Raw genomic sequence first — 18,359 nt, 5'->3', positions numbered from 1 at the left:
TTATACCTTCCTCTCAGCACCTCACAGAACCTTCTCCAAAATTGACCATATCCTAGGTCACAAAGTGAGCCTGAAGAGATGCAAGAAGATTGAAATAATACCTTGTATCCTATCCAATCACTGCGATCTAAAGCTGGACTTCAATAACAACAGAAATAGCAAAAAGTCTATACACACGGAAACTGAAAAACTCTCTACACAACAACTGGATCAGTGAAAAAATAATGAAAGAAATTAAGGAGTTTTTAAAATTCAATAAAAATGAAGGTACACCATATCCAAATTTGTGGGATACATTGAGGCAGTGCTAAGAGGAAAATTCATAACACTAAGAGACTTCATAAAGAGATTGGAAACATTTCATATAGGCAACTTAAAGATATACCTAGAAGCCATAGAAAAAAAGAAGCAGAAACACTCAAGAGGAGTAGATGGCTGGAAATAATCAAACTCATGGCTGAAATCAATAAAAAAAAACCAGAAAAATTCAAGAATCAACCTAACCAGGAGCTGGTTTTTGAGTCCATCAACAGGATTAATGACCTGTTTGGCAAAGTAATTAGAAGCAGAGACACAATATCCAAATCAACAAAATCAGAAATGAAAAGGGAAATAACATAACAAACACTGAAGAAATACAAAGAGTCATTAGGTCCTACTTCAAAAGCTTATCGTCCACAAAATTTGAAAAACTGAGGGAAATGGGCATTTTCTTGATGGAAACCATCAAAGTTTGAGTCAGTATAAGACAAAGAAATTAAACAGTCCTATTTCTCCTACAGAAATAGAAACAGTTATCATAAATCTCACAAAACAAACCAACAAACCAACATGCCCAGTGTCAGATGGTTTCAGTGCAGAATTCTACCAGACCTTCAAAGAAGACTTATTACCAATACTCTTCAAATTACTCCACAAAATAGAAATGTATGGAACATTACCAAACTTATTCTATGATGTCACAGTCATATTAAGACCTGAATCAGAAAAACCCAACAGAGAAAAAACATTTCAGACCAAATTTTCTTAAGAACAGTGACATAAAAATACTTAATAAAATATTCACAAACCAAATCCAAGAACAAACACATCAAAGATATCACTCACCATGACCCTGTAGGCTTCATCCCAGGCATGTAGGGATGGTTCAATATATGGAAATCCATCAATGTTATCCACCACATAAACAAAATGAAAAAAAAAAACCATGATAATCTCCTTAGATTCCAAGAAAGCATTTCTCAAAATCCAACACCCATTAAAATGTAAAGACTTGGAGTATCAGGGATACAAGTCACATACATAAACACCATAAAAGATACATACAACAAGCCAATAGCCAGTGTAAAATAAAATGGTGAGAAACTCAAGGAAATTCCACTAAAATCAGAGTCTAGACAAAGCTGCCCACTCTCTCCGCATCTCTTCAAAATAGTACTTGATGTTTTAGTAGAGCAATAAGACAACAAAAAGAGATCAAGGGGATCTACATTGGACAGGAGGAGGCCAAATAATCACTGTTTTCAGATGATATGATAGTGTACATAAGTGACCTTCAAAATTCCATCAGAGAACTCCTCCAGCTAATAAACACCTTCAGCAAAGTGGTTGGATATAAAATTAACTCAAGGATGGGGAGAATAAACATACTAAACTTGACCATCGTACCAAAAGCAATTTACAGATTCAGTGCAATCCCTATCAAAATACCTACACAAAATTTAAAGACATTTAAAGAACAGTTCTCAAATTCATATTAAGAAAATTCAGAATAGCTAATGGAATTCAGTACAATAAAAGATCCTCCAGAGGAATCTGTATACCCGATCTCAAGCTGTACTATATGGCACCAGTAATTAAAACAGTATAGTCTTAGGATAACTATAAGCTGGTTGATCAATAGAATAGAATCAAAGACCCAGAAATGAATCCACACACATATTGTCACTTGCTTTTTGACAAGGAAGTGAAATCTATTCAATGAAAAAAGGATAGTATCTTCAACAAATGGAGCTGTTCTAACTGGATGTCTACATGAAGAAATATGCAATTAGACTCATATTTACAATCATGCACAATACTCAAGTCCAGATGGAATAAAGACCTCAACATAAAACCAGATACACTAAATTGTTTAGAAGAAAATTGGTGAAGAGCCTTGAACCCATTGGCACAGGAGATAATTTCCTGAACAGAGATCCTATAGCTCAGGACTTAAGGTCAACAATTAATAAATGGGACCTTGTGAAGTTGGGAAGCTTCTGTAAAGCAGAAGATGCTGTCAATAGAAAAAAGCAAGAGTCTACAGATTGGGAAAAATTCTTCATCTATTCTACATCTGACAAAGGTCTAATATCCAAAATATATAAAGGCCTCAATAATCTAAATACCACCAAAGCAAATAATTCAGTCCAGTCATGGGGTACAGAGCTAAACAGAATTCACACCAGATAAATATAGAATTCCTAAGAAATACTTAAAGAAATGCTTAATGTCTTTAGTCATCAGAGAAATGAAACTCAAAATGACTCTGAGATTCCATCTTATATCTATCAGAATGGCTAAGATAAAAAACTCAGGTGACCTCATATGTTGCTGAGCATGTGGAGAAAGGAGAATATTCCTTCAATGCTTGTGGGAGTGCAAACTTGTACAACCACTTTGATCCAACTGACCAATCTGGCACAGGTTTCCAGTCCCCAGAATCTGGACCTGTGCCTACTCTGGTGATCTGCAGCCATGCTCTATAGCATGGACTTGGTATCTGAGACTGAAGGGTTGGTGGTGAAATGCCATACTCCAGATCTGCTTGTCCAAGGAAATCTCCAGAAAACAGGTGCACCTGACCTCAGACCTAGCCATAAGTCCACAGAAAATGCAAACAATGAGATGAAGGAAACCAATAAAACAGTTCAAGATCTGAAGATGAAACAATCATAAAAGCACAGACAGAAGAAAGCCAGGAACAAGAGAACTTAGATAAGAAAACAAGCAGTGTAGAGGCAAGCTTCTCTAAGAGAATTCCAGAGATGGAGTAATGAATCTTGGACTAGAAGATTCAATCATAGAACTTGAAACAGCTATGAAAGACAATCCATATCCTTCATAAGGCCTCTAAATCAACTGAGAAAAACTCATAGGCACTCAAAAAGGCTTAAGCTGAAATCACAGGTCCTACATGGTCTGAATCAGATCATTTGCATATATAGCATAGCTTTCAGGTTATTATGGGTTAAAATACGTGTGTGTGTGTGTGTGTGTGTGTGTGTGTGTGTGTGTGTGTGTGTGAATGGGTGTACATCTGATTCTTGTGCCTTCTCTTGGGTGTTTATCCTTCTGTTATTTTTTCTCATCCATGATTGATGTGACATATTTTTTTGTTTTTTATATTAATTTTGTTAAAAATAACTCTGTGAGAAAATATAAATAAAAGCTTTTGATAGCTTTAAATAGATAGTAATACACCCTTCTGTATTAAAAACAATTTATTTATCATATGATTTTGAGTGAACAGAGTTTTGAATAGGTAAGCAAATCCTCTAGAATTGAATTTATAAATGGTTATAAGCTGTATATGGATACTTGGAATAGAAACCTAAATCTCTGTAAGGAAGTCTCTGCTCTTAACGACTATATCTAACCTCTTATGAATTATGTATGTATGCAAGTAAGCATAGCACAAAGACACTTTTCTGCCATGTTTGTTTCAGAATATACAAGACATGATATCAAATTTAATGCCTTTTAACTGATGGGCAAATAAATAAGATGTATCATCCAAATTTGTTTGATTTTACCTTCATATGTATGTAGTAATTTTTGCTATTTGCAGTGCATTCTTAGAATTTTGAAAGACTAATAAAATATCTTATATCTTAAATATACATGTTATTTTTAATTAAATAATATAAATGCTTATATAGATGCATAAAATATGCTTCTATTTAATTCATAAATGTATGAAATAAAAAATCAAAAATAAAACTAAACAAATACAATTACTGGGTCCATATTTTTCTACACTTATTTGAATTCAGATGAAAAACACATGGTGGTCTCCCTATAAATAATGGGGTTGTGCTCAACCTGGAAAAATAATATCACTCTCAGCAATTGTAGTCATCATGTTAAGATACACAGTAAAATTTGGGAAATTCAGAGATTTCATAGACTATAGTTTCAATAGTCTATGTGTATAAGTGTTGGTTGGCATGCATGTGTGTCATATGCATTTTTACACAAATAAAGTAGGACAAGTATCATTTCAGAACTGCCAAGGCCTAGAGGAATTAAGGATGGAGTATCGAGTGACGCCGATGGGAAGAAAATATCATCACACTGGCAATGCAGATTTTAGAGTATAACCAAGAATATTATTCAAATAAACAGGAAAATCTATAGGAAGAGTTTACAATGAAATCCATGATTGTTTCCCAATTCTTATTCACTTTGAAGATACTCAGCATAAGAATTCCTTATAGGCCTTACTTGAATATAAAAGACCAAATTCAATGTTGAAAATCAAAGATGAAATTCAAGAAATGGGTCACCAAAGGTTATTGATCCGTGAGAACGATACAAAAACATCTGGAATTCTCTCTAGATCTTGTTTAACATTTAAAAATCAATATTTAACATGCAAATTATCTGCCATTTTGTGAGTCAGTGGATGATTTTTGGATACAGCAAGACTCTACAGTGTGTCACTCCTGAATCAATAACTTATGTTTCACTGTGAATCATCTAAAAAACATCTAGTGACATAGTTTAGTGGTATTCACACAAACATATTTTTAATATAACTCTGAGACTAAATTTTCATAAAAGGGCCTCTGTTTAGGGATCTTACTGCCTCAAACATGAATGATGTCATGGAACCAGAGACAGAACTATTGTGATATATATTTATCAACCATGTTTATCATATGGACTGTGGACCTCAGATGACAAGCCCCAGGGAAGATTCCTCCCAGTATGAGGAAGGCCCTTGGGGAGAAAACAAAACATGAATGTGCAAGTAGACTTTCCATTGTCCAGAAATATAAAAGAAAGTAGGAACACATGGGTGCCCATCTGATAGGATGATATGCATGACCCTTCACAATCCATAATACAGAGGTTTACAGTAGGACCAAGATGTTCACTTTGACTTTGTTTTACTTGTTTCTGAACATGGCTGTTCTCGTGGCCAGTTCTATTCCTTCCAGGTGCTTCTGGAGACTGAGGCAGAATGAAAAAGAGGATGGAAACTTTATGACAGCTTGTGTCATCTCTCTAGACACAGTGCAAGGGCCAGTGAAGAAAGACGATTTTAGCAACATTCTGAATATGCTGTAAGTGCATTTGTATTTTTTTCATGTAGATTTCCTCACACGTATTTCAGGAGAGGTATGAAGATGAGACAGAGAACAATGCTTTGAATGCTCTGTCTTGTTCTTCCAATGTATTCACCATTAAACAACTCTGAATTCTGTTATAAACTCAATGCTATTTTATGACATTAACTTGGCCCACAAAGTATTTTATGTTTCTTCCAGTTAGCCTCCTGATTTCAAGGCTAGACACTGAGTGAACACAGGAATCTTTACCGTGATGCCCAGTATTAGCCCTCCTGTTGACAGTTTCCAAAGCACAATACTCAGTGCTTTATTATAAAAAATTTTATTCCATACTATTTCAATAAACTTTAATCTGAGAAGGTACAGAGAACTTTTCTGTCAGTGTGTAGCTACCAGTACATGTGCTGGGGCCTCTAATGTTTAAACTACACCTAGGTACAGAGAGCTTTCACACAGATGTTCAGTTACTCTCTGAAATTCTCTGGATGTGGTAACACTATGACTTCTGAACATGCATCAAGAATGTAAGTAGCATTTCTGTCTAATGTGAACTTAAACTACCCCTTATATCTCCGTCATAACTTGTATACATATGCAACCACTGACTTTTATGTATTACAAATCCCAGTTCATACTCTCTCTTTAACATAAAGAAGGAATGCTTAGACTGTATATTTTATGCTTGAAAAGTGAGGCTATCACTAATAGTGGTGACAATTTATTTTCCTTGTCAGTAGACTGAATTGTATTTGTAGCATGTCTAGTTGACAGTGGCTGAAAACTGGATTAGAGGAGTTTCCCAGCAGCTCATCTCTTATTTATTTAAAAATTATGTCTTCTTTTTATGTCTAAGTTGCTTATTTTCTGACACTTTTATCACACTTGCCACTTATGTTTCTCTTTCATTAATTTACTGAGTACAATTGCATATTTTGCCATGTGGTTACTGTACACATTTTGGATTTATGGGTTTCTGTTAGTTCTTTTCAAGCACAGCACTTTATGCTACTAGTCTACTCTGACAGGTGAAGTAACTGGTGTTTCTTATGTTTTGCATGCATGATTTAGTATTTGAGTCACACAAATTCTAGTCTCAAAATCATATTGTGTGCCATTGAAATTTTCAATATCAGTTTACTGTGTGGTAATAAAGGTTATTTTAAAATGGGCTACTTTGTAGACAATGATACCACAAAGGAACAATTTCTAAGTGGAAAACTAATTATATTTAAATCTGAATGAATCATTAAGAATGAGGGGTTGTGTCTGATGTTTGTTCTTCAGATGATATAAAATTACTAGGAAAAGTCAGGAGAGATTATTCCTCCCATAAAGAGAAACAAAAAGATCTTATATTCCAAATTAATTTTTGCTCATCTTTATTAAAAGGATATCAGAAAGATTTATCATATGCCTTACTCTTTATATTCTATCTTACAAACATGTAATGTTTGTACAAAGAAATGTTTCCATAATTTTCAGATGTATTTAATTCTCAGTCGGATGCTAGTGTTCTGATAGTGTAACTGGAAGTATGGTCAAAATATGCTTTTGATAACAGAAAATGCACTATCTGTCAAATGTGAATCACATATGCTTTTTTAGAAATAAAGTAAGTTTATGATCCTGGGATATTTGCGCCTACACTTAATCTGTGCATGCATGTATGGAGAAGGTTTATTCCTGTGCATTTGAAGATGTAGGCTAGAACAAAACCTCATTCAAAGCCATGGGATCAGTTACATTACTATGGCATAAATGAGCATTGCTAATGTTTTTTCACAGGGATTCATACACGCATACATCCTTTTAATTAATATATTTATTCATTTATTTTACCTCCAATCATAGCCTTCTACCTCCTCTTCTCTTGGTCCCATTCTCCCCCCTTCCACTTTATATCAATCTCTGTTCTTCAGAGAAGGAAGCTGCACTACCAACCCATTCCAACTAATCAATCACATCAGGACTAAATGTGTCCTCTTCCCGTGTGGCCTGACAATGAAGCCCCACCAGGGGAAAGAGCTAGAAAAGAGGCAACAGAGTTCAGGTCAGATGCAGCCCAGAGTACCCATACTAGGGAACTTACATGAATCCTGAGCAGCCCATTTGCTACATCTGTTTATGGTTCCTAGGTCCAGTCTATTCATAGCTCTTGGTTGGTGAGTCAGTCTCCACAAGACATTTTGTTTCCCTCATGATTTGACACTTTTGTTTTTCTTGTGGAGCTCATGTCACTCCTTGGTCCTTCTATCCTTATCCTCCCTTGCTTTTCCACAAGACTCCCAACACTTTGGCCAACATTTAGCTGTGATTATCAGCATCAGTTTTGATTCATTGATGGCTGTGTCTCAGTTTTGACTCGGCATTGGATGGACATTCCCTCATTCTCTGCTCCATATTTATCACTGCATGTCTTGTAGGGGGGAAAATTTACATCAAAGTTATTGTGTGTAGATTCCTGTCCTCCTCCCTCAACTCGGAGTTCAATCTAGTTAGAGGATGTCCTCTATGTCCCATGACCTTCTACTAGGAATCACAGCTAGAGTCACCTTCCATATTATCCCAGAACCTATCCTGTCTTAGTTCTCCATCTTGACAGACAGATGTGTACACCCAGTTTCTCCCTTCCCTTGAGGCCCTCTGCCCTCCTGCAACAGCTGCCCCAAGTCTGACATCCTCCTTCATTTCTCTCTGTCCTCCCTCTCCTAGCTTGAACCCTATCTTCAACATTTTTGGCTGTTTATTCCATTTCTGCTTCTGAGTGAGAATTAAGCACTCTCTCTTGGCTCCTCCTTCTTACTTATTTTCTTTGGGTCTGTGAACTCTAATAAGTTTATCCTGTATGATATGGCTAAATTAGTACATACCATGTGTGTCTTTCATGGCCGGATTACCACTCAGGATGATCTTTTCTAGTTACAACTACTAAACTGTAAATTTTGTGGTTTTCTTGGATTTAATATCTAAGTAGTATATCAGTGTATCAATGTAGCACACTTTCATTATCCATTCCTTATTTGATGGATATATATATATATCCATCGTATATCTATATCTATGTCTAAGTCTATATCTATATCTTTATCCATATATAGTTTTTATGGACTCTGGCTGTTACGAATAAAGCTGATATGATTATAGTTGAGCAAGTGTCCATGAGTTATACCAAGATATTGTACTGTTGGATACTGAGTTTTCTGAGATGGGGATTGATTAATTTAAAGTCAAACATACATCTTTTTAAAAACGCATCTCTGATGTGCAAAGTTATTAAAAAATGTTCTGCCTTTAAAAATAATCTACAGGATTAAGAAAAAATATGAAGATGGATGTGCGGGAATATGTTTAATATATGGCCACCAATTATAATCAATTTTTAGTACAGGAGCCAAATGTGGCCGGAGAAACACTCTGTCCATTCATTCATCAGTCATTCATTCACTACCACAGCCAGTTCAGTTAATTTCATGAGGAAATATGAGAAACTCAGGGGGTCACACATCATGTGTATCTTTGACATTTCTGAATAATTAAAAAGTGAATACATGATCAGATTTGAAGTTTGAACAAAGTGTTCCCTTATCTTAACCTTCTGAAGAAGCACTCAACAACCACACATGGATAATGCTTTCTCTGGAAAATGCTTATATTGGTGAGAAGAACTCACATAAACATGTATAGTTTTTCCAAGATTCCAGATTCTGATGTTTCTTGAAACTTAGAGGTGCAGACAATTTAATCAAGCACTGCATAGCCATTGTATTGATTTCAAATGATCCTGTGTAGACCTTTATCTATAATAAATATTTTACCCTTTTATAGAACAGAAGATGAAAAGCAAAAGTTTGGTATGGCCTTGGCTTTCTCAATGGATGAAATCAATAGAAACCCTGATCTTCTACCAAATACGTCTTTAATATTTAATTTACCACAATGTCTAAGCAGGTCAAAAATATATGATGTCCTTCATTTTTTTGAAGAAACTCATAATAGTTTTCCTAATTATGACTGTGGCCATGAGGTAGAAGGTATAATAGTGCTTACAGGACCTAACTGGGAAACATCTGCGATATTTCACACATTTTTTTCCAGCTTCAAATATGATAAGGTGAGATGTCTGTGTGGTGAAAATTAATGAAATTGTGTCTCTGTTGGTGGCATTAACAAGGTGTTAAGAAGGGTGGAAGTAGGAGACTGGTCTTACTGGTCTTTTTTCAATGTATGCAGTTAAATAGTTTCATTCAGAGACTTGATGAGGATCCTATATTCATTTGTATGAAATGGAGATAAGGAGAGAAGTAACAGGTAAGGGGGATTTATAGAACTATTATGGATAGGAATATGTTTACAAGTTGTTAGGAATGCATCCTGCCTCATGCTGCTCCCTGTGGCCTAGGTACTTCACCTTACTTATGGCACTTTTCATCCTCTCCTGAATGACCATGTACAATTCCCCTGCCTGCATCAGATGGCCCATGAGGATACATCACTCGCCTTGGCCATGGTCTCCTTCTTACTTTACTTCAGCTGGAACTGGGTCGGTCTAGCCATCTCAGACAATGATCAGGGCATCCAATTTCTCTCATATTTGAGAAGAGAGATGGAAAAAAATACAATCTGCTTTGCCTTCATGAGTGTAATCCCTGTCAATATGCAGTTATACATGTCAAGAGCTGAAGTGTATTACAAGCAAATCGTGACATCGTCCACAAATGTTGTTATCATTTATGGCAACTCAGACAGTACTCTAGCTTTGAGTTTTAGAAGTTGGGAATCTGAAGGGATACAGAGAATATGGATCACCACGTCTCAGTGGGATGTTACTACAGGAAAGGGAGACTCCACACTTGAATCCTTCCATGGGATTCTTGCTTTTGCACATTATCATGGTAAGATTTCTGGTTTTAAAAAATTTGTGCAGACAATGAACCCTCTCAAATACTCAGATAAATATCTGGCAAGCCAGGAGTGGATGGATTTTCACTGTGAAGTCTCAGCATCCAACTGTAAGACAATGAAGAACTGCTCATCCAATGCCTTATCGGAATGGCTAATGGCACAGACTTTTGACATGGCCTTTAGTGATAGCAATTATGAAATATACAATGCTGTGTATTTTGTGGCCCATGTCATTCCTGATATGTTTCCTCACCTGGTAAACAATCATCTAATTGACAAGGGGAAAGAACCAGATTATCAGTGCTTGAAGGTAGTGTTTCTTCTTGGATAATTATTGTGTAAATAATACAGTTTTAGGAATCTCTCAGATGTCCCAATTGAGTGGAAATGGATTAGGAAATATTCCCCCCAAAAAACTTTGATTCTAAACTGTTAGATCTTGACAAAGTAAATCTAGAGATTTGTATATATCTCCAATATAAAGGCACTGAATGGAAGACACTATTAATGAAAATCAGTGAATTTGTAATAGAGCACCTCCATATAATCACACCTTTTGTAATACTGTAGACATAATTGGAACTTCCTCCTTAAGGCTATAAATGATGAGAAGATGAGTGTTTTTTTCATTAACTGTAAAATTTGAGGTAATAAGTACTAGGATGCATTTCTCAAGTTTTAACAATTGATTCTGTCTAAACTTCAGTCTCTGAGGACCTTCCTCACAGGCTGAGTGTAATTATACAGAGAATAATGCTGTGAATCAGTTCAGTACATACATGTATGTTCATGTGCTTGAATGTATGTTTCTCACTGTACATTTGTACACACAAACATACACACAAATATATATAGATATATACACACACAGGTATATACCCACATATATATGTGTGTGTATGTGCATGCATGTCTGTGTTTCTGGCCAACTGACTCTGTGTGTCTGTCTGGAAAAGTTAACATAAATTGGACAGTATGTCAGTGCCTGTTTGTTTTTGTCTTTGTGTATTTTGTGAGGGTATATGTCAGTGCATGTGTCTGCATGTTCCTCACTCTATGTTTTGTGTTTCTGTGTACTCGATTGCACATATGTATATCTGTGTTGCTGTGTGTGTGTGTCCATCTTTGAATGTTGTGAATATGAATCTGTTTATGAGTCAATATATTTGTGTAGGTGTTTGTATTACATTGTGTCTTTTTGTGTTTATATGTCTGTGCATGCATGTGTGTGCCTATATATATATATATATATATATATATATATATATATATATATATATAGTGCATTTCTGTACATGTGTGTGTGTTTGTGTCCATATGTTCATATCTCTGTTCTGTCATTATTTTGATGTGTGTGTGTAAGTAAATGTGTGTTGATATATTATGTGTGCATCTATGTATGGATGTAGGTCTTTGTATGCACATATTTGTGTGGTACAGCATTGATGCATCCATGTATGTCTAAGCTTTTGTTTTTTAGGTTCCTTTAAGATAATTAAATTCAGCAAATGATATGAGAAGTAGATATATCCCTTCACTCTCATTGAGATTTCGATCCAGATACCTTTAACAAATTGTCTTTCAGATGAAATCAGAATATGTTTTCTCACATCAAGGAAGGGTATATTGAGTGTAGAATTCTTCCTGTCTTTCAGATGCACTCCTTGCTGAGAAACAGCCACTTCACTAATCCTGTTGGTGACAAAGTGAATATGAACCAGAAAGAGTGTGACATCTATCACATTAGGAATTCCCCACACGGTGTTGGAATTAAGGTGAAGATAGGAAAGTTTAGCCCCTATTTTCCACATGGACAACAGCTCCATTTTTCTGAAGACATGCTAGAGTGGGCCTCAGGAAGTAGACAGGTAAGTTTGTCATAACTGTACTAATTTGCATTTATGCTTTCTTGTAACTTAGTGAAATGAAATAAACTGTGACATAAGAAACCTATTTTTAGCCTCCTATATCGTGGGTTTTTTTTTTTTTTTGCTATTTTGATGTGACATTATTATTAATTCCTTAATGAATTTAATCATGCAATGTGTACAGTTTTTTATTTTATTAGAACCCGTTTGTTTTTAATATGAATATAAAACAATGTTTTAGGATTCAAAGATATTATCTCTATAAAATAAGCAATAATCTTGAGGTACCATTCTTATTACTCTATGGTGTTTTTCTCACTTATAGAGAACCTTTGAAAAAGATGATGTAGAGCCTTAACAAATTGACCAGAATTTGAACAGCAATATGCACTGTCTCCACTCTTCTTCAAAATTGTCATTAAAATCTTACCAAGTACCAAAATAAATGTTAAAATATGTCCTGGCCCATGGAATGAATCGAAGCAGGGTTCACTTGAAAGAGGGAGTAGGGATTGAAAATGAGGTAGAGAGAAATTTCTGTTCAAGACTCTTTTTAATGCTGAGGAGTAAGACTTTATATAGCAAGGTCAACAGGATCCCACTTTCCCTAGCCCCCAGGCAAGAACACAATCTCCTGAATAGCTCCCTGTAAGAACTTGCTTAATCCTCTGGGTAGTTCCCTGTAAGGACTTCCTTATTTCTTGCAAAGTTAGATAATCCAAAGATAGACTAGAACACAAGACCTCCTTGAGCAAGGGTCAACAACTCAAAAGTCACAGCCTGCAGCCTAAGCACAGAATTTCTGACAGGCTGAATTTAGCATGGCTAATTGTGGTCCTCACAAAAATATATGCAAAAAGAGAGAAGGAAATGTTCCCTGTTCTACATAGTGAGTTGAGGTATCCCAGTGCTACATAGTGAGACCCTTTTCTCTTCCACAGGAAGAGTTGTAGTTAACTGTGTCTGGGGAGAATATGAGATTACACTGTGCATGAGCGACAGTGTGGTTTTCACATAGACTTTAATACTGAATTAAGGATTCAAAGTGAGCCTGTAAGAATCAGCAAATTTCTGATGCAGCATATACAGTCCCATCATCAGGTTCAGTCTAATGCAAATATATTTTCCTTTTAACTTAAGAAATCATTCAATTAACTTTACACAAACTAAGTTGTACTCAGGTTCTCCCAGTACTCACAGGCTCTGTAAAATCTTCTCATTTCAGGAAACAATTCAAATTCTAGCTTCCTACACATCAACTCAGCACTTTGTCACTAGCAATACACCAGTGTCCATATTTTCACACATTCTCACTATCATTACACTCAGTTTGTAATATTTTCAGTCTTAGTTTATTGGAGGATATGTTTGTTGTCTGAGATTGAGTAGATAGTTCACCTGTTTCAGATTTGCTTTTACTCATAACTTGTTAAACCATTGCTGTGATTAAGCATTGACCATGTCATAATGAGGAAAAATGAATGATTTGGCTCATTGATTACAGTCAATGGAAAATAAGGAAGGAATTTGGAGACTGAAAGTAGAGCGTAGACCCTGAAGGAGCATTGCTTCCTGGCTTGCTCTATTTGATTTCTCATGCATACTTGCCTAGGGACAGTATTTTCTTTCTTTTTTTTTAATTTTAATTTTTTAAAAATTAATTTATTCATATTACATCTCTGTTGTTAGCCCATCCCTGTATCCTCCCATTCCTCCCTTCCTCCCACTTCCCTTGTACTCCTCTCCCCTATGTCTGTGTCTGAGGGGGACCTCCTCCCCCTGTATATGCTCATAGGGTATCAAGTCTCTCCTTGGTGACTTATTATCTTTCCTCTGAGTGCCACCAGGTATCTCCATTCAAGGGACATGTTCAAATATGGGGCACCAGAGTTTGTGTGAAAGTTAGATCTCCTTCTCCACTCAACAGTGGTAATGTTCTGTCCATCAGCTAGTCTGGGTAGGGGTTGGAGGTTTACTGCCTGTTTTTTCCTTGGCTGTTGCCATAGTTTGTGGAGGACCCCAGGGCCCAGACTCGCCTGTAGTTTTCCAGGACCCGTTGGATCCTTCTATTTCCTTTTTCGCCCAGGCTTCCCACACCTAAAGTCTCAATAGGATGTCCTCCCCTCTTACCCACTATCCTGGTAGGTACAGTTTTTCATGGGGATGTACACCTGGGACAGTATTTTCAATAGTAAACTAGGCATGCCTCCAATGCATACCGATTAATAAAATGCCTCACAGACATGAAAAGAGGCTAGACTTTTAGAGAGCCTCCTAAATTAAGATTCCCCTAATCCTGTCATTTTACTGTTCTTTGTGTCAGCTCAATGAAAATTAACTAGAAAACCAGGTTACAATTTCTGTCCTGTTTGCACAAAGTAAACTAAAAGTTCTCTTTTCTTGGATTGCTAAGATTTGGTAATAATCTCAACTTTTCATCCATTTGAATAAATAGATTCATATGTTTGGCATTATACAAAGTGCTAAGTCAAATATGGTCCCTCAGTTTCTGTGTATAAAAAATCTTATTGATATATTATTATGCTAATACAATATAGTTATGGCAGAAGTAGATAAAACTCCTGATATTTGCATGTATATTACTTTCTCAGATGCTACCCTCTGTATGCAGTGCTGATTGTGGTCCTGGATTCAGACAATTCAGGCAGGAGGGAATGTCAGCCTGCTGCTTTATTTGTATCTACTGCCCAGGAAATGAAATTTCTAATGGAACAAGTGAGTGTGCGCTGCTGTGGTAAGGCCTTCACAATGGTAATCCTCTCCACACACACACACACACACAAAAAAAAATGCTGAGGGAGTCTAAAAAGCAACTGCAAAAATAAAATATACAATTTCCTCTGTTAGTCTTTGTAGGAGTAGAAAGATTAATAACACCTTATTCCTAGACCTACATTTTGATCCATTGAAAATTTATGTCATATGACATTTTCTCAAAGAAACAATTTTCATAATCAAACTGCGGTGTAAGCAATTGTACACAAGATCTTTCCTCGTGATTAATTTCTATAACTACATGTAGGAAACATTCCAGTCATTAATCTTTCAAATATGCACATATTCTTTTTGAACATATGTATGTCTCCCTACATATGTCTATGCACACCATGTATGTTCATAGCACCGTGCAGAACATATAGGGCAAAAGATTACCTGGACTGGGTAATAGGGTGGGGAAACTATATCTGTATCCTTAGGAAAATTAGCATAGAGGTAAAAAAAATTGTACCTATAAAATTATCAGAAACTGATATGTAAGAGAGAGAATTCATATAATATCTAGAAGCCCATTTTCAAGTGTCTGAGGTCATTTGTTTCTAGTAAAGTAGGCATAAGTGTTGACACATAATCTACAAAATATAAAGGGTCTTATAAAAATATTTTATATACAGCACCCAATTGATAATTTCATGAAATAATAAATTAGAGTGGTTTTGTATTGAAAACAATTAGTCACAAATATTAAAGTTTTATTGCCACCTACAGAGCCCCTTTAATCAAATGATTTCATGTTTATGCTTGGCTAAATGAAAATGGCCAATGAATAGTTTTTCTCACCCTTTGCCTTCATACTCTGTAAGGAAATGGAAGTTTTAAAAACATACTTCTGGACAGTGAGATGGCTCAACATTTAACTCTTTTGCCACTAAGAATGATGACTGTACTTCATCCCCAGGACTCTTCTTCTAGCAAGAGGAGTCAAAGGATTCCTAGAAAATGGCTTCTGACATTTATGCATTCCAATATACTGCAAAAGTATTAAACAGACTGTAATAAAATTGTCTTAAACATAAAAATAACAATAATTAGGGGTAGTTACATAAATAACTACAAAAATTATATTATTTCTTTATTAGTGTTATGTGTGAGTTGGGAGGGTATATGTTGTCAAGAGCAAATGCAGATGAGAGGCAACTAAGAAAGCTATGGTTATAGTTGCAGACAGTTGTTAAACACCTCACATGGGTTCTGGAAGTGAACACAGGTTTAATGAAGGAGCAGAACATTCTCTTCATTGTTAAGTCAACTTTCTAGCTTTTCAAGCAAATTAACCAATTATAGTTGTCCAGAAATCTATTGTTTTCCATAAAAAGATTTTTAAATCTGGAAGCACACCATAAATCTCTGAATTATCAATTGAATCGACACAATTGCTATCAAGTTTCCTGAGGATCCTATTTGGGAAAAGCATATTTTGAATGAGGTATTTTGTTCTACACACACACACACACACACACACACACACACACACACACACACACACAAAATCTGAGCCACAACTCTTGCTTAATGGTACTTATTTCATTTTGTTCTTGATGTTTATCAATATACATTTTATCCCAGCATATAGTCATAGTCTGTGTGTCATACAGATTGGAATTAGGGAAGTAGGAATGTGCAGGATGTTTCCCATGAAGATGGGATCAAGATGTAGGGCTTTGGAGTGCTCAGTTTGTAGAGGTATCGATCTTCACTAGACACCTAATGCCTTTCATAAACTAGATTGAAGAGTTCTTTACAGAGCCAGGTGACAACATAAATAAGGACATATTAATTATTTTTACATTTTCAATAATTAATACTACATTTACATAAATTTTACTTCTCACACTCACATTGCTATTTCTCCCATTAAATCAAATTATTTCCAAATTTATGAGATCACCTGTTTTTTTCATATGGAAACACACACACACACACACACACATACACACATACACATACACACACCCATAACCCTGATAATTTCTTTTACTATTCCTTTTATATCAATAAGTTCAGGTTGGTCAATTGGAACAGGAAAAGCTATGACAGGTCTTGCCCAAGTAGAAGACAGTCTCCATCTCCCTTGAAGACAGCATTAATTAAACAGTCAATGAACTTATGAGGCAATGAATGTATGGGGTTGCTGGTTTTAAAACACACTCAACCATTCTGTGGTTAATTTTTGATTTTATGAATTTACCAGATAAGTCATCTCATGACAGCATTCCAAATAATGTAAGAATTCTGTGCTTTATGAAAATATGGTAAATGTTCTCATTAACACAGGTAAATAGACAAATGATGATTCGGTTTTGTTCTCAGAGAAGATAAGAATTAAGAAATATAAGCTTTGCTGTACAGCAATGTCCTTCAATTATATAATCAGCAATAAAATGTAGGTATTGCAAACCATCTTCAAGAGACTGACTGAAATGTCTTGTCCATAAACTGCTGAAGCTGTACTAATGAATCTGTCCTTTCTCATTCAGACATGGATCTTTGTGTGAAGTGTCCAGAGGACCAGTATGCCAACACAGAGCAGAATCACTGCATCCACAAAGCTGTGATCTTTCTTAGCTATGAAGACCCCTTAGGGATGGCTCTGGCCTTAATGGCCTTGGGCTTCTCTGCCCTCACAGCTCTGGTTCTTGGAGTATTTTTGAAGCACAATGACACAGCCATTGTGAAGGCCAATAACCGTGCTCTCAGCTACATCTTACTCATGTCACTCATGTTCTGTTTCCTCTGCTCCTTGCTCTTCATTGGCCATCCAAACTCAGTCTCCTGCATCCTGCAGCAAATCACATTTGGAATTGTATTCACTGTGGCTATTTCCAGTGTGTTGGCCAAAACCATCACAGTGGTTCTGGCTTTCAAAGTCACAGCTCCTGCAAGAAGGATGAGGTACATTCTGGTTTCAGGAACTCTTAACTACATCATTCCTCTCTGTACACTCATCCAAATTATTCTCTGTTCAATCTGGCTAGGAGCTTCTCCTCCCTCTGTTAATACTGATGCACACTCTGAGCATGGCCAGATTATTATTGTCTGCCACAAGGGTTCTGTTATAGCATTTTACTGTGTCCTAGGATACTTAGGCTGCCTGGCCCTGGGAAGCTTCACTGTGGCTTTCTTGGCCAGGAACCTGCCTGACACATTCAATGAAGCCAAGTTTTTGACATTCAGCATGCTAGTGTTTTGCACTATGTGGATCACTTTCCTCCCTGTCTACCATAGCACCAAGGGCAAGGTCATGGTGGCTGTGGAGATTTTTTCCATTTTGTCTTCCAGTGCAGGCATGCTGGGATGCATCTTTGTTCCCAAGTGCTACATCATTTTATTAAGGCCTGATAAAAATTCTCTTCAAAAGATCAGGGAGAAATCATATTCGTAAGGTCATATATCATGAATATTTTGTGTTAAGTTAAATTATTTATCCAACTTTTATTGTGATTGTAGATTC

The 18,359-nt window shown here is 36.1% G+C and overlaps 1 protein-coding gene across 1 annotated transcript; it reads left to right on the top strand.

Moving 5' to 3' along the window:
* Positions 1–5,172: 5,172 nt before the first annotated feature.
* On the top strand, positions 5,173–18,290 carry LOC311590776 (vomeronasal type-2 receptor 116-like; the record flags this gene model as incomplete). The annotated part of the gene is made up of 6 exons (XM_084770037.1): positions 5,173–5,333; positions 9,288–9,450; positions 9,739–10,551; positions 11,897–12,109; positions 14,722–14,845; positions 17,386–18,290. 6 exons carry the CDS (start codon positions 5,173–5,175, stop codon positions 18,288–18,290), a joined length of 2,379 nt encoding a protein of 792 aa, XP_084626163.1.
* Positions 18,291–18,359: the final 69 nt, after the last annotated feature.

This window comes from Acomys minous, assembly GCF_964271855.1.
Source record: "Acomys minous genome assembly, chromosome: 20".
Classification (NCBI taxonomy): Eukaryota; Metazoa; Chordata; class Mammalia; order Rodentia; family Muridae; genus Acomys; species Acomys minous.
Note: the sequence above shows the minus strand (reverse complement) of the source record. Positions and strands in the feature narration are given on the sequence as shown.